Raw genomic sequence first — 19626 nt, forward strand, 5'->3', positions numbered from 1 at the left:
GAGGAAACGGGAAACGGAGATGATGTGATTATACTATAATATCAAAGAAATAAAAAAATAAGTTGAAAAAGTAAGTTCTGTTTCTATGACTATACCTGTGTGCTGTGGCCATTTATTCATTTGTTAGCAAATGTTTAATGGGCATCGCCTATGTGCCTGGCATTGTCCTAGCCACAGCAGGAAGTACAAGGAAGCTTCTTGCATGGAGCTTATCCTCTGCTGGAGGAAGTCAACAAACAAAGAAGGAAATGTCAGTTAAGGCTGTGAAGAGATGAAACACCAGGGTGGGGTGGTTTATTTAAGGAGATCATGAAAGACTCCTATGAAAAAAGCAGTTTATGTTTAAAAATGAATAGTAAGTAGAGGTGGCCATGAATTTCTAGGCGAAGGGAGTATGGAGTCCTGAACTCAGAACAGGAATAGTGTTAACAGCAATCACAAACACATAGATGGCACAGCCCATGCTCCCAGTACCATTGTAACAGCTTGGAAAAGATACTTGTCTGTTCACTCAGTGCTCTCTTTCCATTCACAAATGAACAAGTTTCACAGATCTGCCCAACGGGGCACAGCTAGTAACTAAAGGAGCCATGTCGTAAGTGGGCTCCAATGTCCATAACTAAAGGAGCCATGTTGTAAGTGGGCTCCAGTGTTCATGCTTTTCCATCACGACTCTTCTTCAAGTGGCTCAAGATGACGAGAAAGAAGGCCAATGTCGCTGGTCACAATAGGAGAGGTGAGGTCGTATAAACGGATGCAGCCAAGAGTGGCAGAGATGGCACAGAGAGATGCTTGCTGCCCTGTCTGCTGGCCTGAGTCCCATCCCTAACACCCACATGGTGGAAAAAGAAAACTGACTCCCACCGGTTGTCCTTTTGAAGAAAAGAAAATGAAAAATAATAAACAAGCGTCATAGAGGATTGACCAATGTTTGCTTAGAAAACATGAATTCACACAGAAGCAGAATTTACCTAAAGAAGTATTGCCTCCAACACAACCCTAAGACAAATCGCATACTAACCAAACTTAGGAAGTGGGAGATGAGGAAGGCAGAGTTGTACTAGTGAAATAAATTGGGATGTTTCTATAGAACTCCCTCATGAGGAGCCCTTCTTCCCATCAGCGAAAGCAAAGCAAAAATGGCCTTGGCTGCCAGCTGTTCAGACAGCAAAGCTGGTTTAACAGAGAACTCTATCTGTGTTGCTCAGCATAATCTAAAGATAACCAAAGCCTGCAGCTTCATTTTGTTTCTATAAAACCCACCTAATTGCTCAGAAAATATAGCTTGGGATGGGAGCTTTAAAAAAACCCACCTGCAGGGGCTGGAGAGATAGCTCAGAGGTTAAGAGAACTGGCAGCTTTTCCAGAGGTCCTGTGTTCAATTCCCAGCAACCACATGGTGGCTCACAACCATCTATAATGAGATCTGGTGCCCTCTTCTGGTGTGCAGGATGTACACTGTATACATAACAAATAATAATAAATCTTTTTTAAAAAGCCTCCAGCAAATGAAAGCATATGTAAGGTTACCATATTGTAGTTCAAGCCTCCAAGCTGTAGATGATTTCTGTCTGTGGCCGGGATCCTATCGACTTAGCCAGAATCTGGATGCATGCTTTTATTAACGTGATCTTATTAATCTTTGAAGTGCTTGGAGTGATTTCTGACTAGGAAGGTTTAATTCTGCCATTACACTTTGAACTCCATACTGCGCTGTGCTGTGGTGCAGGCATGCATAATAAATTAAGTAAATGTTTTCAGTGATGTAGCAGAGGCAGGCCTGACCCAGATCATGCAAACTCGGTAGCATCACAAAGACTAAAATAAGTAACTTGCATATCTTCCTAGAGGTTAAGGGGACTCAAAGGTGGGCTTTAAGCAAGAGGTGACTCCTATCTGTTGCCTTCCAGACTCCTAGAATCCTTGATGTGTAATGAGAGCAGTATCCGGAACCTTCGTCAAAGGAAATCGGTGAATGTCTTGAGAGGTCCCATCTACCAGGAATACGAGGAAGATCTGGGTGACAACAGTGTTGGGTACAAACAGAACTCCAAGCTCCAGGAGAGCCCCAGCAACTCTCATTATTATGTATTCTTTGAAGAACAAGAGGATGAGATCATTGGTTTTGGTCAAGTGCTCAAAAATCCTCAGGAAGAGACTCTGCAAGCCTTCGACAGCCACTATGACTACACCGTGTGTGGGGACAGTGAAGACATGGTGTGTACCCCCAAATCAGATGAGTTTAACCCCTGTGAAGACATCATGGGCTACAAGTTCCTGAGAATCGTGGTGTGGTTTGTCAGTCTGCTGGCTCTCCTGGGCAATATCTTTGTCCTATTCATTCTCCTTACTAGCCACTACAAACTGACTGTGCCACGTTTCCTCATGTGCAACTTGGCCTTTGCGGATTTCTGCATGGGGGTGTACCTGCTTCTCATTGCCTCGGTAGACCTGTACACACACTCTGAGTACTACAACCATGCCATTGACTGGCAGACAGGCCCTGGGTGCAACACAGCTGGCTTCTTCACTGTGTTTGCCAGTGAGCTCTCCGTGTACACGCTAACAGTCATCACCCTGGAGCGATGGTACGCCATCACCTTCGCCATGCGCCTGGATAGGAAGCTCCGCCTCCGGCACGCATACACCATCATGGCTGGGGGCTGGGTTTCCTGCTTCCTCCTTGCCCTGCTCCCTATGGTGGGAATAAGTAGCTATGCCAAGGTCAGTATCTGCCTGCCAATGGACACCGACACGCCCCTTGCTCTAGCGTACATTGTCCTTGTTCTGCTGCTCAACGTCGTTGCCTTTGTCATCGTCTGCTCCTGCTATGTAAAGATCTACATCACAGTCCGGAGTCCCCAGTACAACCCTCGAGACAAAGACACCAAGATTGCCAAGAGGATGGCTGTGTTGATCTTCACCGACTTCATGTGCATGGCCCCTATCTCCTTCTACGCCCTGTCGGCACTTATGAACAAGCCTCTCATCACCGTTACTAACTCCAAAATCTTACTGGTCCTCTTCTACCCCCTCAACTCCTGCGCCAATCCATTCCTCTATGCTATTTTCACCAAGGCCTTCCAGAGGGATGTGTTCATCCTGCTCAGCAAGTTTGGCATCTGTAAACGCCAGGCCCAGGCATATCAAGGTCAGAGAGTCTATCTGAATAACAGCACTGGTATTCAGATTCCAAAGATTCCCCAGGACAGGAGGCAGAGTCTCCCCAACATGCAAGATGCCTATGAACTCCTTGGAAACTCCCACCTGACTCCAAAAATACAGGGACACGGCTCGGAAGAGTATAAGCAAACAGCCTTGTAAAGTGATGCTACTCTATTCACAGTGGGATTTTAAAAGGCTGGTTTCTTGAACACACATTCTAATCTACAACACACGGATGCCTAGCTTCATGCAGGTGATGTTTCATAGGAACACAGTTCGTCTCTAGAGAGTATTATCTCCAAGAAGGGAGATAAGCTATCAGCATATCTGAGTCCCAGGTGATATAAAAATAGTCTACGCTCTCTGGGGGACTTGCCTGATGCTCATCTGTGACACTGTGCAACATGTTCCACTGATACCAGCTGGACCATTCCCACATCTATCTTCTCTGGTTTATGTAGTGCTGCTTTATAAAAAAAAAAAAAGAGTCAACAGATGGCCAGTGTTCAATTACTTAAGCAGCTCTATATTGGATCCCCTGATGTAACCAAAGAAAGTTTTTGTTCCTTAAAATTAACATGTCACACATGTGGTGTGTGGGAGGTGAAGGCAGGGGGATCCAAAGTTCATGCTGAGCTACATAGTGAGTTCCAAGCCTGCCTGGGCTACATGAGACCCCATCTCAAGAGACCAAAAGAACCCTGGAAAACCAAACACAACTAGATGGCACGCAATTGCTTCCATTAAACATGAAACGGGAGAAGTTTAGCTTTGAGGGGATTTTGTTCTTTTCTTAGACTCTGAAACAAGTATCTCTTCACCAGAATCTACCTGCTGTGACCCAACTGTTATGCATTGATTGGAGGAACTGCTGAGATTTCATCTTTTGTGGCTGAGTAATCTGAGGAGTATCTTCTTGTAGAAGATGTGAGCTCCGGAAGGCATTTCTAGGCAACACATGGGAATGAGGACCATGCACATTTTGTCACCTGTTGAACAATATAACTATAGGTCACTTAATAGTTGGGCTTTGAGTAAGTCCCTGGAACTCCAAATTCTCTAGAAATGGAGCCACTTATGCCCTCTTCCATTTTAAGAACTCTAGGTACATCTTGTCCTCAAAGATACATTTTCATGACAAAGAGGAAAAGCACCAAGTAAGAAGAATCTGGTTTTTCTGTCTTGTGGAGCTGCTGTCTACTTCTTTTTGGAACCATGATATGACCCAAAAGATTTTTCTTTATTTCAATTTGATCATCATGTCTGAACCAAAAAATTCTACTGAGTGACTATATGGAGACAGATCCTAGTTATTCACCTAATTCCTTTATCTATTCTGCTGTTAAGTCCAAAACAGACTGGAATTTGTGTAATAGACTAATAATACAGCCTGGTGTTGTGGTGCATGCCTTTAATCCCAGCACTGGGAAGTTAAGGCAAGTTGATCTCTGAGTTCGAGGCCATCCTGGTCTACAAAGTAAGTTCCAAGACAGCCAGGGCTACACAGAGAAACCCTGTCTCAAAACAACAACAACAAAAAAGATAGACTAATAATAGAGTTATTATTCGACTGTGTAGACTCACTTCAAAACATTTACCTCATCATCACAGATTAGTTCTTAGCCCTCTGCAGCCCACACCACACTAACACTGTCAAAAGAGAACCCTTTCCATCTGACACGGCCGGTTTCCTTCTAACCCTGCCAGTCACTGACGTAACACATTTCTGTCCCCATAGTAACCTTGCTTCAAACAGCTGTGGTGAACTGTGTCTACGGGAGTACCTTCCGGGTTTCCTGTCAGGAGAGCTCCTTACTGCATTGTTCTGGTCTCCCCTGCAAGCAGATCTGATATTTGCTTCTCAGTGCTCATGAACCAAAACAGGAAATAAAAGGGTTTCTGTCGCTTTATGTCTGTGAAGGAGGGTTTATGGGTCATCTGATACGGTCCTGGCGTGACAACTGGCCCGGTGCTTTGTCACAGTCACGTAAGTGTTGGCTTTCCCAACAGTTCACTTGTACTACTGAAATTGAACAAAGGTGTTACCATGTGGCATATGCTTCTCTCTTGTGACATTTTGAAATATCACATCTGGACAGATGATGTGTCTCATCTTGAGTAGCTGATCGCGTGCTTTGAAAACAAAGTCCTAGAAGAGTGACTTCAACAAAATTGTTACTAAAAATTCACATTGACAAAATAAAGTAAATTTTCTTCCTGGACTAAGGTATACGGTATTTTTTTTTAATTTGTCAATTTCTCTTGAGGTTAACATTAGATGTGCATGTTAAAATCAAAGAGGAGAAAACACTGTGCACAGTTGCTAAGAAAACCATATTGATTGAAATTGATGGGTTAGTAACTCCTAGAATGTTGATTAGGATTCATTAGTAGGCATCTATGGATAAGAAGGAAAGATAGTAAATCAAAATATATCAAACAAATGATCAGTATTTTAATAGCATACTGAATTTGATAGATACTGAATTTAAATAGCATGCTAAGGTCTGAAGAAGTGGCTCAGCAGTTAAAGAGCTCTTGTTGCACTTGAAAAGCACTAGAACTTGGTCCTCAGCACGCACATCATGCAGCTTTCCATGTCCTATCACTCCAGCCCCAAGGGACCTGACACCCTATTCTGGCCTCTCGGCATGCCTGTACACATATGGGCATGCAAACAGAGAAATATACATACTCAAATAAAGTATTATTGTAATGAACTAATACGTCTGTAAGGCCTCTTAAGAAGTCACTTTAACTGGAATCCTTTAATTATCTGAAGATTGACTGACATTAGTGAGGATACGTTCCAGGAAATGATCCAGTCAGGAAGTATTTATCGCACAAGCATGAGGACCTGAGTCTGAGCTCCAGCAACAGTGTGAAAAACCAAGTGTGAGAAGTGGGCCTGGTCCTAGGACTTGCTGGCCAGCCAGCCTCACCAAATGGGTGATGTTCCATTCACTGTCTCTCAAAAAATATACGGAAAACAATAGAGGAAGGCACCAATATCTACCCCTGACCTACACACGTACACACATATACACACGAATACACAAACACTTACACATAACACACACCAAAATTAAATAAAAAAACTACCCATAGGGTAGATTTTATAAAATTTGTGTCCTAAGCTGGCTGGTGGTGGTGCACGCCTTTAGTCCCAGCAACACAAAGTAAGCATGATTTGAGCATTATAACCAGAGTGTCTCCATCCCCAAGTCAGAGAGAGGCATCTGGGGGGAAATCATTTCACACTGTTTGATGATATTAACCTGCTGTGGGATATCTTTCTGTATGCTGTGAATATGTGTTGCTCTCATTGGTTGATAAGTAAAGCTGTTTGGCCAATGGTGAGGCAGAATAAGGTTAGGCGGTACATTCAAACTGAAGAAAGAGCCGAAGAAGGTGGAGTGAGGAGATGCCAGCCTGCTACCCAAGGAGCAATAAAATGCCAGCAGACAGGTAATGCCATGGCCACATGGCAACATATAGATTAATAAAAATGGGCTGAGTTAAGATGAAAGAGCTAGCTAACAAGAAGCCTGAGCCATAGGCCATGCAGTTTGTAATTAATATAAGCCTCTGTGTGTTTACTTGGGACTGAGTGGGTGCGGGACCAGATAGGACACAGGAAAACTTCATCTACATTAACCACTTTCATCCTTCTTTCAAATATATAAATGGACCAAAAGAATTGTCACACACTTGAAAAACATTAACTTCACATTAATAAATGGACAAAAAGAACATTTTTCTCAGGAAAAAAAAAAGATAATCCAAGTCCAGAATATTAGAACTAAAATTTCAATTAATAGCAACAGAGTAATCTGAAAAACTATTGAACTTCACCACAACAGCTATCTTTAAAAATAAAAAAAAAAAGTAGCCCAAAATTAGGAATTCTGGAAATTTTAAAATCAAATTGCCAAGTCAAAAGCTTTAACAGAAGAAGTTAAAGCTGGGAAATCTCCAAGAATGTTAAGTAAATGAACAACGATGTGAGCTATGAAGTAAAAGGTGAAAGGTCTGGGGGCTGGAGAGGTGCAGAAGGATCTGAATTTGGAACCCTAGTACTCCAAGGAGGGAGGCAGGTTCAGGCAGATCCCTGGAGTTCACTGGCCAGCCAATCAAGCAGAATCAATGAGCTCTGGGTTCCATCAGAGATCTGTCTCCAAACAATAAGGAGGAGAGTAACAGAGGATAGTACCTGACATTGGTCTCTGTCCTACACATGTGCACATGCGAACGTACACACACACACACAAAGTTGAAAGATGTTAGTCAGTCTCCAATATCCTCCAGACTGGTGTAGAGCAGTGGTTCTCAACCTTCCTAAAGCTGCAACCCTCTAAGTTCCTCATGTTGTGGTGACCCCCCCCAACCAAAAAAGTTTTTTTGTTGTTGTTGCTACTTCATAACTGTGATTTTGCTACTGTTGTGAATTGTAGCATAAATATCTGTGTTTTCTGATGTTCTTGGGTAACCCCTGTGAAAGGGTCATTCAATAGGTTGTGAACCGCTGTTCTAGAGATAGCATAGAAGATACAGTATGAAGAGAAATAGAAAGAGAAGAATTTGTTCCACTTGTAAAGACAGATACTCTGTGCTTAGTAACTGTTAAGATGGATGAGTCAGACTCACATGTGGAATAGCCCTTTACAGTGTCAGCACTTCCAAAGTAAAGGAAACATCTAAGGAGAGAACTGAGAAAGAAGTCAGGTCTGGGAAAGAATTAGCAATCAGATTGGCATCTGAAACAACTTGACAATACCTTCAATGCCTTCATAAAAAATACATTTTAAATCTAGGATCCAAAACCATCCAAATTACTGCTCAAATGTGAAAGTAACATGTTGGCATTTATACCATTATCATGCAAGCACTGAGAAAAACCTTCTGTTGATGGAAATGTAAATTTGTACAGTTATCATGGAGGGCAGTATGGAAGTTCCTAAAAAGACAGACAGACAGACAGACAGAAAGAGAGAAAGAAAGGAAGAAAGAAAGAAAGGAGGGAGGGAGGGAGAGCTATGGTTTTTACATAGACAGGGGCTTGCTTACAGTTTCAGAGGATTGGTCCCTTATCATTATGGCAGGGAGCATGGCAGCAGGAAGGCAGGCATGGTGCTAGAGAAATAGCTAAGAGTTGCAACCTGATCTGCAAGCAGAGAAAAGAGACTGGGTCTGGCATGGGCTTTTCAAGCCTCAAAGCCCACCCCCCAGTGGCACATTTCCTCCAACAAGGCCACACCTTCTAATCCTTTCAAACAGTTCTACTCCCTGGTGACCAAGCATTCAAATAATGAAGTGTATGGGCTTATTCAAACCACCACAACTACCATGTGATTCAGCAAGCTGTCTGCCAGAAATAAACTCAGAATCCTTATGTCAGAAGAAGAACTAAGGGGCTGAGGTCAGAAGGACGGGAGAGCTGCTCCTGCACCTCATCTGAGCAGCACAATAGAGCCAAGCCCATTGCCAGAGGTGTGGGTGAGCCAGTCCTGATATTGTGAACATGGAAGAGCTGTCCCCATTACTTACCTCTCCTGTGGCAGCATGGGCAGGGGAGAGATATCCTTCTCCCCATTTCCCATCAATGTCTAAGGCAGGTGGGAGAGCTGGCCCTGAGGTCATAAGAGCAGGACAGCTGGTCCCTCAACTGCTGCAGCACTCAGGAGAGTGGCCCCTCCACCATGCCTGGGCGACCTACCCTGACGGTGTAGACGTGGGAGATCTGACCTTGAGGACATGAAAGCAGGAGAACTGGCCCCGCCCCTTGCTCATCGCTGCAGAGTGAACTCACCAAGGCAGTGAAGGAGAGCTCACCCTGGTGGTGAGGACAGGGAAGAGCTGGCAGGCTGACGAACCCTGCAACTACCCAGGCCCAGAACCAGGGTTATGGGTTGGCCCATTGCAATATCCACCTCACCTGTGATCTGCAGGAGCACGTGAAGGGACCGGTCCTACAGACCAAAAGCGACATGATCTCTACAACACAGGGCAACAGCAGGATATCCAAGAGGAGTTCCAGTGAGGGTGAAGTACAGATAGTGTAGTAGAAACCAGAGGTCTTGAACCAGACCAATGACACTTTACAATGAACACTTGCAAGTAAAGATATATGGACAGAAGGGTTTACTGCGTGACTCACTATGTCACACTACAGCTTCCATGATGAGATCTTTCTCCCCTTTCCTTTTTTCCTTTTCTTTTTTCTCTTAAATTTTATGGGGGGTGGGGGGCGGCAAGGGCAGAGGGTGGATATGAAGGGATGGGAAATGAATGATGTGAAAGATGCAAAGAATAAATAAAAAGAAAGTTAAAAAATATAACAACAACAACAAAAGAAATGAGGTGAACTTTTGAGAAAAGCAAAACTACTATTCGCATTTTTTGGTAACAAATTCAAGTTTAAATTTTACTACATTCTATCTCAGTCCCCTAACAGCAGGTGGAAAGGGCTTTAGAATGATAAAGGTTATGAGAACCTCAGAGTAGACATTGACAAATGGTCCATAGATCTGTGGAAACACGGGACTCCTGATTACATTCTATTTGCTGAGATGCTTTTCTGCTTTCTCGGAGTTCCTTAAGCACTCTGACAGAAGAGGCACTAGGGGAAGTGTTAATAGCTTCAACAAATGTCAGAGAAAAGGGATACCCTTCCAATCAACATCACGATCCAGGAGAAAGAGGAGATGGCTGACATCATACCTGTTTTCACCATCTCAAAGCCAACTGTAGTAAAAAGGAAAAACTGAGTATGTCTGTGACACTCGTAAGCCATCCCAGACATGCATGCTGCCACTTGACTTCATTTTAGTTAGTACAGGGGAGGCACTGGTGGGAGCAGTACTTGAAATCCAAGCGTTTCCTTCTGTTTCTTTAACTGTTCGTCCATCCGATCTAGAGAGCAATCATTCTCTTCCAGCCTACTCACCCTAAGCCCATATTGTGTATTACACATGGACAATGTGCATACTACACTAATCCTCCCAAAGGACACAAGTCTGAATCATCCCCTCCAACCTATTCCATTATGTCCTTGTCCATGTGTCTTTCTAAGTGGGTATATTGGGACTTCCTGCCCCAACACTACCATTAAAGCTGGAAAAGGGGCCTACAATGGCTGATGCCATATCTATGATATATTGAGAAACTTCCCAAAAATCATTCTAGATGGCAATAGAAATAGAAAGTGTGTACAGTAATCATGTAATAGAAATGGTTTAGCAATGGAGACCTGCTGTGGGATGGTCTGTATGTGCTCTGATTGGTCAACAAATAAAACACTGATTGGCCAGTGGCCAGGCAGGAAGTATAGGCGGGACTAACAGAGAGGAGAATTGAGAGAACAGGAAGGAGGGGGGAGACACTGCTAGCCTCCGCCATGACAAGCACCATGTGAAGATGCCGGTAAGCCACGAGCCATGTGGCAAGGTGTAGATTTATAAAAATGGGTTAATTTAAGATATAAGAACAGTTAGCAAGAAGCCTGGCATGGCCATACAGTTTGTAAGCAATATAAGTCTCTGTGTTTACTTGGTTGGGTCTGAGTGGCTGTGGGACTGGAGGGTGACAGAGATTTGTCCTGACTGTGGGTCAGGCAGGAAAACTCTAGCTACAGAGACCTTAATTATACATTGGTCAGTTTTAACTGTCAACTTGACACAGCCTAGCATCACCTAGAAAGAGAGTCTTAATGAGGAATCATCTAAAATAGGTTGGCCTGTTGGTATACCTGTAGGGAAACGTCTTGTTAATTGATATAGGAAGACCCAGCCCACGTTGGGTGGCACCACTACCTAGGCGGGTGTGATGGGATGTTGGTAGTAGTGGCAGCGGTGGTGGTGGTGGTGGTATCCAGTGTAAGAGAGAGAAGCAATCTGTGGGTTCTCTCCGCTCTTAACAATGGATGTAATACTTTTAGTTCCTGCTTTGTCTTCCCTGTAATAATAAAATGTAATCTAGAAGTGTAAGCCACATCAACCCTTTCCTCCCAAGTGACTTTTGTCAGTGTATTTGACACAGCAAGAACAGACATGATAGAGAAACTGTGGCCGTTGTTCCCTATCATCTGCCCCAGGTAGAGAAAAGTGGAATAGGGCTAGGAGTTTCAGACACATGTGGTTGACTCTGATAGCAGTTGCCTGGTATCACCCATTTCCAGAGAATAATTCCTTAACTTTTTAATAAGTTAACAATCAACTAGTGGTGGGAAGAAATGCCCAGAAACACATAGCCCATTTATTTCGAGAAGCAGTTCTCAATTTTGTCCCTTACAAAATGAGGCAGGATAAAAAGATGGGGGGGTTATTTAAATGAAAAAAGAGAGGAACCCTCCCTCTAGAGTCTGGTTGATGCCTCTTGCCAGCTGAGAATCAAGAATTTCAACACACTTAGGGACATTGCTTAAAGGCTTGTCTCCCTTCACAGCTACGAACCTATAAGTTTCTAGAATTCTCACCAAAAACTCCATATATACTACAAGGAGATGTTCTACACCTCATGGGCACTGAGAATCCTGGCAAGTCTATCTTTATCTAGTGAGGTATCTTTTTCTGTGAGAAGCCCTGTTTGGTTCTTGAGGACAACATCTCTCCCTCATATGCATCATTTCAGAATATCACATTTCTGATCATTTTGGATATCCACCTATTCTTTGGGACTTGGTTTTATAAGCAAAGGCATCATATACCTGCTTATAATAAATATCTCATCAGTTAAAGGCTCCATATCTTCCAATGTCTCCTAAGTTACCCAAATACATGCCTAGTATCTGAGGAGGCCAGAAGACAATATCAGATCCTCAGGAACTAGTTACAGAGTGTCATGAGCCACCATGTGGGTGTTGGGAATTGAACCAGGGTCCGCAGGAAAACAAACAGTGCTCTTTACCATAGAGCCATCTCTCTAGTCCCTCCACCTTATTTTTTTTAAATAGGATCTCTTGTTGAACCAATTAGGGTAGATTGACTGACCAGCCAGCCCCAGCGATCCACTTGTCAATGTTTCCCCAGTGCTGGGCACACCCATGCCCTGCTTTTTGTATGGGTTAAGGTATCTGGACTCGGGTTCTCCTGCCTGCATGGCAGGTATTTTATCAACTTCTCCATCTTCCCAGCTCCAATTTAGTGTTTAAGGAGACTGTAGGAGACACACACTCACGAGTACCTAACCCATGACCTATGTTACAGACCAACACAGAGTGGTCAAGAAACAACCATGTCGGTCTTACACAGGGCCTTGCTGTGATTTCTACTCCCTAGTCTGTGACTCAACAGCAGAGAAATTAGTCATACATATCACAAAGTGCTGGCTGACATAGTGACATCCAAAGATGATGGGTTCAGGAAACAAGTCACACAGGATTATACACAGGATCACACAGAGAGAGATGCTTTCTGTGCTTCTGTGCTGCCGTGGTAGGAAGAGAGCATTCTATCCAGGCAAGGACTTGGTGTGTAACATCAGTCAACCGTGAAGAACCCAACAGGCACTTAATTCTTTGGCAAGAGAAAAGTGGACAAAGATACATTTTTCAAGCAGTTCTGAGAAGGCAGTGCCTCACCTCTCAGGTCAGAACTACTTAACTTTCTACCTCCTTCTCCTCTTTCTGTTCCACTGGTTGACAAGGATCCTTCAGTGTGACTTAGTTCTTGACCTCATTCATTGACCCGATAGGCTGCTGAGTGAGTGTCTTTTCTAAGCACCTGGTGACGTAGGTGTATTTCATTAGGGCTCTCTTTTTGAGTTCTCTGCTGTCTTTGTTAGGGTTTCTATTGCTGTGAAAAGACATCACGACCATGGCAACTCTTATAAAGGAAAACATTTAATTGGGGCAGCTTGCTTCCAGTTCAGAGGTTCAGCCCATTATCATCAGGGTGGGACATGGCAGAGTGCAGGCAGATGTTGTGCTGGAGAAGTAGCTGAGAGTCCTACATCTTGCAGGCAACAGGAAGTGATCTAAGACACTGGATGGTATCTTGAGTATATATGAGACCTCAAAGTCCACCTCCACAGTGACACACTTCCTCCAACAAGACCACACCTACTCCAAAAAGACCACATCTCCTATTAGTGCCACTCCCTTTGGGGGCCATTTTCTTTTAAATTACAACATTCACAAAGGTCCTTTGAAGAATAGCCAATTGTATTTGGCAAAGAACAAAGGAGTTATCACTTAAGCAAGATCATGTTAGCCTTGTCCACATATGGAGGAAGGTTCATCCCTGGCACATTTTGACTTGGAGGTTAAGACTTTGGGGTCCTTTTGGGATACCATGGCAGAGCTCAGTTTCCTAGAACTGATTAGTCTGGGACACAGGTAATAACTTAGATGTTATTACACATGACCTGTGACAAGCTGGGGAGTTCACCAATGTCTTGTGACAGTGCATACTTAACTGGTGGGGGATCTCTCATACTTGCTTCACATGAGGGAGAAAGTAGAATTTTCTATTGATCGCTAAGAAAAGCTAGTTCAGAGTGAACTTAGCCAAGAAGCATGACAAAGAGAGAGATACTTGAATGTTAAAGTTGTTGCTTCTGGGGTAAAAAGTTGGAGCTATTTATCTCTGAATTAAATAGTCTATGGCTATTATATTTTGTGCTTGTGTGTATTCCTCAGATTTCATCTATCTTTTTTATTTGTTGAGACAAGGTCTCTCGTTGCCCTGGAACCTGCCTAGTAGACACCACTGACTGGCCAGTGGGCCCCAGAACTCATCAGTCTCTCCCCCTCAGTATTGGGATCACATGTACACACTACCATGCCTGACTTATCATGGGTTCTGGGGGTTGAATTCAGGACTTCATGCTTACAAGTTAACCACTTTACCAACTGAGGTAGTTTCCTAATCCCTAGTATATTTTTCTGTTGTCTGTTTTTGAAGGCAAGGGGTTGGTTTGGATAAGAGAGTAAATATTGTGTGTTATGGTGAGTGTTATTAATAGGACAAGTCTAGTTCTTGGTAGCTAAGTTACAGAAGTTAAGAGTAGATGCCTCAAGAAAACAGGTCACCATAGTAGTCAAATGTTCATGAGATCTTTGGTGTCATTGAGGTAGATGCTAAGGCTCCATTACAACATTGGACACTGGAAATGAATCACAGCAGTAGATGGAGTTTTCACAGAAGGATAAACTATGTAGTAAGAATCATCCAGCAGGACTGGACAGTGAACATGCCAGCTAAAGAGCCCAAGGACAGGCTGTCTGCAGGAAAGCTCTATGGGTGCCCAGCTAGAGAAGGAGGCAGCCTTCTTGGGGGCTGAATCAAGAGCTGAATCAAACAAAAGCCCTAATCAATTCTTTCTTAGATGCAGATGACCCGATCTTTGTTCTTTTTTTAAAAAAAATCTTTGTGCTTTTAAGAGGGAAGCAGTTATGAATTTTTGGGAGCTTAGGAGGTTTTCAGAGTGACGTCATAATGCTTCCTAACTCTAAGACTAATGATTCAGTATAGAGCCCACCCTCTAGAGGAAATGGTACAAGGCAAAATCTTTTCTCATAGTCTTTGGGAATTTATATGGCCAACTGTAATTTTCAACTACAAAAGATACCCCACTATGTCATAAGGCAGATAACAGCCAAATGTTTTTCTATTTGTTTGTTTGTTTAATGTGTTTTGCCTGTATATGTTTTGTGTACCACTTGCGTAACTAGTGCCCAAGGAGGCCAGAAGAGGGCATCAGATCCCCTGGAACTGTAGTTACAGACAGCTGAGAACCACCAAGTGCGCACCAGGAGACTGAACTCTGGTCCTCTGGAAGAGCAGCCCAAGGCTCCTGACTACTGAGATGTCTCTCCAGTCCATGTTCAAACATTTCTATTGTGCCAGAATTATGATAGTGTAGTTGGGAGGTGCTTGTAAGTGCTCACTGTCAAGTAAACAAATTATGAACACAAACAGTGGTATATTAGACATTCAATTCAAATCAAACAAATATTATGGAGCATCTGCTATGGGGTGGGGGTCATTGTAGTGAATAAAGCCAACCCAAATATCTGCTTTTGTGGGGCTTGTATTGGGTACATAGCCTGCTAGTTGGTAATGGTGTAGTAGAAAAAAATATAGAGTATAATAAAGACATAAGGAAGCAGGGTAGGTCAGGGCAGGCCTCGCTAACCCTTGCTATTTGGGCCAGTGATTCATGGAGGGGAGAGACTTACTCAGCTACAGGGAGAAAGCATTCTAGACAGTAATGAACAAATGTCAACATTCTGGTTAGGAGTACGCCTGGGAATAGAAGAGCAGAGCAGCTAGAATGAAGCCAGCATGGAGGAGATCTATAAGAGATAAAAACTAAGAGGCAATTGATAGCATCCTACAGGCCTTATTAAAGAGCCCTTTGCTGTAGAGAACTGGAGAGCCATTCAGAGGCTTTGGGCAGAAAGAGCGGCCTGAGTGAGTTGAGTGTTGTTGACAGAAACACCCTGGCTGAGCTGTTGAGAATGCACTGGTTGAAAAAAAAAAAGAATGTTCTGGAAAAAGCAGAGTCGTGGGCTGTACACTTCTGCCACAGCTGTCTACCTCAGCTGTTATGGCACAAGACGAGCTGCACACAGTAAGAAAATGAGCAACTGGCTGGCTTCCCTTGGAACGATTTAGGAGTGCTAGCATTGAATGTCATGGTTCATATGCTTCAAAATTGTCTTTTTATTTTCCCAACCATTTAAAAATATGAAGCTATGGGGCTGGGGAGATGGCTCAGTTGGTAAAGCACCTGCTGCCTATGCACTACAATCTGAGTTCAGATTCCCAGGACCCATGCAAAAAGCCAGGGGTGGTACAACCTTAGTACTGGGCGAGGGTTAACAGGGGACAGGGTGAGGGAAGTGATGACAGATCCCCAAAGCTCACTGGCCAGCCAGCCTAGCCTGATTAATAAGCTTCAGATTTTAAAACGCTGTCTCAAAAATGAGAGAGAGAGAGAGAGAGAGAGAGAGAGAGAGAGAGAGAGAGAGAGAGGGAGGGAGGGAGGGAGGGAGGGAGGGAGGGAGGGAGGGAGGGAGGGAGGGAGGGAGGGAGGGAGAGAGAGAGAGAGAGAGAGAGAGAGAGAGAGAGAGAGAGAGAGAGAGAGAGAGAGAACAAATCAGAGAGCAAGTGATTAGGGAGACACCTAGCATCCTGATGTTGACCTCAGGCCACACACAGCCATACCCATGTACACATGCAGTCACATACACACATGTACATACACACACACACACACACACACACACACAAAAAAAAAAAAAAAAAAAAAAAAACCACTATTCTTAGCTCCTAGGAAATAGAAAAGTAGGCAGTGGCCCAGCTTAGTCCCTGGGGAAAGGTAGTTTGTCAACCCCGGAACAGATTGTGGTGAGAGACAAGAGGAGAAAACCAGACCATCAATACTTGAAGGAGGAGCAGTGATGACAAGCTAGACCAGGGCAGCAGTGATGCATGGGTAAGAAGTACTTACTGTCTAAATTTGGCAAGTGAAGCCACAGAGATTTGATGGTGGTTTGAAATCTACGTTTTTTTAAACATTTAAAATTTTGTTTTTAGTTGTGAGTGTGTGCTTGTATGTGTCTGTTTCTGTGTTTTGGTATGTATGCACAGGTGCCCACAGGGGCCACAAGAGGGTGCCAGATCCACTGGAACTGGAGTTACAGGCAGTTAGCAGATGCCCAATGTAGATGCTAGGAACCAAACCTGGGTCCTCTGAAAGAGTAGTAAACACTCTTAACTGCTGAGCCATCTCTCCAGCCCCAATGTGTTTTGAGAGGAGAATCAAGAAGACATCTTGGGTCTTAGCATATTAAAAGTTATATTATAGTCAATGAAACTGTTAAATGCAGCTCTCACTTAAAAGAGAGTAACGGTTTATTCTTGAGCCCAATATGAGTGACCAATATTGTGACCAATATCAGTGAGAATGTAGGGCAACCAAGGTGGGTAATAGCAAAGAGAGGAAATCTTTGGTACAGGTTTCAGATGTCATTGATATTCTTAGCTTTTGGTTAGTGGAAGCTAGTGATCTGCTAATATAATATATCCCAAAAGGTTTGATCCACTAGTTACAAGGATGCCAGTTCAGTTAGACACAGAGGTGGCAATAATTGGCTATTAAAGGACTAAAGACAGAATTGTAGGCAACAGGGCCAGAGTGAATAAAGACACTAGCTGTAAGTGTGAAGACCTGAGTTCTGTCTGGGACGTGACAAAAGGCTGGAACTAACATCTGCAAATTGTCATCTGCTCATGGGATGCTGTGGTGTACACACACACACACACACACACACACACACACGAATTGGTTCTGGAGAGATGGCACTTGCTTCTCTTGCAGAGACCTAGGTTCTCAGCACCCACATGATAGCTCATAACCTTCTGTAACTCCAGTTCCTGGGGACTCAGCATCCTTTACAGGCACTGTGCACACATGGTGCACAGACATTCATGCAGACAAAACACCCATACACATAGAAAGTAAAAAAGAAAAATAAACAAACTTTAAAATGGTTTAAATTACCATCTTAATTTTCAATGTGCTATCCAGTATTAAGTACATTCATAGGGTTACAAAACCACCTCCAGGATTTTGTCAATTTTCAAAGTTGAAACTCTACACCCCTTAAGCATTTCTTCAATCCTCAGGTCTTGGTATTGGCCATTCTGCTATTTTTAAGAACTTCACTACTGTAGATGACTCATTCACGCGGATTCATACACTACCCCTCTTTTGGGAATTGCCTTAACCATTCTATAAAACTTAAGAAAATATTAGACAATAAAATAGGATTCAAATTCATCATTAATGTATTTAACATCTCTAAGTTGTAGTTATAAAAATACAACACATTAAAAAAAAAACTTTTTTAAGTCCTCGGCACTCTCACAACAGGGAATTAGAAGCTGCATTGCTGAGAAGCACCAACCCCACTCAAGCCCGAGGTGGCTAAAAAGCAGAACAGGGGCTGGAGCGGGCTCAGTTGGCATCATGTCTGTCTAGCATGTACGAGGCTCTGAGTTTGAGCCCCAGCACCACATAAACCAGATGTGGTAATACACATCTGTAATCCCAGCACTTGAGAGGTAGAGGTAGGAGGATCAGCAGTTCAGGGTCATCCTTGGTTACACAGTGAGTTTGGGGCTAGTTGAATCCTTGTCTCAAAAAAAAAAAAAAAAAAAAAAAGGTTGAATTAAAAATAAAGGCAAGCTGAAAGCTTGGCCGCTGTGTCTGTTTTCCTTGGGTCAGATCCCTACCTCTTTGAATTGCCATGATAATCACCAAGGACTGTCTATCAACCAGACCCATCCCTTCCCCAGTCAAAGCTGACGGCACAAAGGTAGGTCTGTCCTAAATCTGCAGACACCTCGGATTCCAGGAACAGAAATCCTGCAGGACTAACCACCTCTAAACTGAGAACAGTATCTGTGATAAAGAGGGTCTAGCCTGGAGCAGGGGCATCACCTTATTGGAACCAGATTGATCCCCTCTGAGCTCCAAATCATCTGGTAGAAGTGCCGAGACAATCAGCTAGGCCACAGCTCGACCAGACTGCCTAATCATGCCCAACTGCTGCATCTTCTCTCTCTTCTTTCTAAATAAACAGAAAGTTCAGGTCAGCGCCACAATGGACTTAGTAATCACTGGATCCTTGCATCCATCCATCTTCCCAATGCGGCCATGCACTGCTTTTTACCATTGCTTGTCTTTAACTGGCGTACTGGAACAGGCGGCTGGGCCTAGACTGTTGAGGCTGGGTTTTTGTCCTAAAGCTCCATTACACTGTGACAACTAAACCGATTGGAACACATAATTATTTCTTAGGAAGAGAGGAGTTTTTCCTAAGTATGATTTAGGACTGCTGGAGCTTCATAATAACAAAAAGTACACTGACGTTAATCAGCATTTTAATCATTTATACAGGCCCCCAATAATCTATCCTCTCCTTGCTTGCTCCCAGGAGAGACCACACCCCTCACCCCAGCACACCTGTGCTGCTCAACATGCCAAGTGAGGCAGTGTGATTTCACAGCTTTGGCAGCAGGAGCTACTGATCTCAGATATTTAACTTTGATGACTGGAGTGTTTATCTTAGTTTGTTAGGGCTGTTTAATCACAAGATACAAGAACTGGAAAACTTACAAATATTCCTTTCTCATTGTTCTAGAGATCGGGAAGCCCATGGTCAAGATCCTGGTACACCTAGCATCCTCCCAGAGACCATTCTTTGCAGCAACCTCACACGTGAGGTTCACTCCCTAACTCTCTGGGGTATCACATAATGACAGTGATTAACTATCTTCATTAAGTGGAGAGATCTCATGACCAATTCACTTCTCAGGGGCCCAACTTCAAATATGATCACTTTCATGGTTAGGATTTCAATATAGAATCTAAGAGAGACACAAGACTTTCAGATTCAAATCATAATAATAACCTAAAAAAAAGGGGGGGGCTACACACTACTTTAGAAGT

General features: G+C 43.4%; 1 protein-coding gene across 3 annotated transcripts in view; it reads left to right on the forward strand.

The window, feature by feature from the left end:
* The window catches only part of Tshr (thyroid stimulating hormone receptor), a 128192-nt gene extending 122805 nt beyond the window's left edge, over window positions 1–5387 (forward strand). For all 3 annotated transcript variants that reach the window (XM_052738692.1, XM_052738694.1, XM_052738695.1), the window contains one exon: window positions 1911–5387. In XM_052738692.1, coding sequence (XP_052594652.1) covers window positions 1911–3324 — 1414 coding nt within the window. In that variant the 3' untranslated portion in view covers window positions 3325–5387. The remainder of the gene's footprint in view (window positions 1–1910) is intronic.
* Window positions 5388–19626: the final 14239 nt, after the last annotated feature.

This window comes from Peromyscus californicus, unplaced genomic scaffold (genome assembly GCF_007827085.1).
Source record: "Peromyscus californicus insignis strain IS unplaced genomic scaffold, ASM782708v3 Scaffold_15__1_contigs__length_86483966, whole genome shotgun sequence".
NCBI lineage: Eukaryota > Metazoa > Chordata > Mammalia > Rodentia > Cricetidae > Peromyscus > Peromyscus californicus.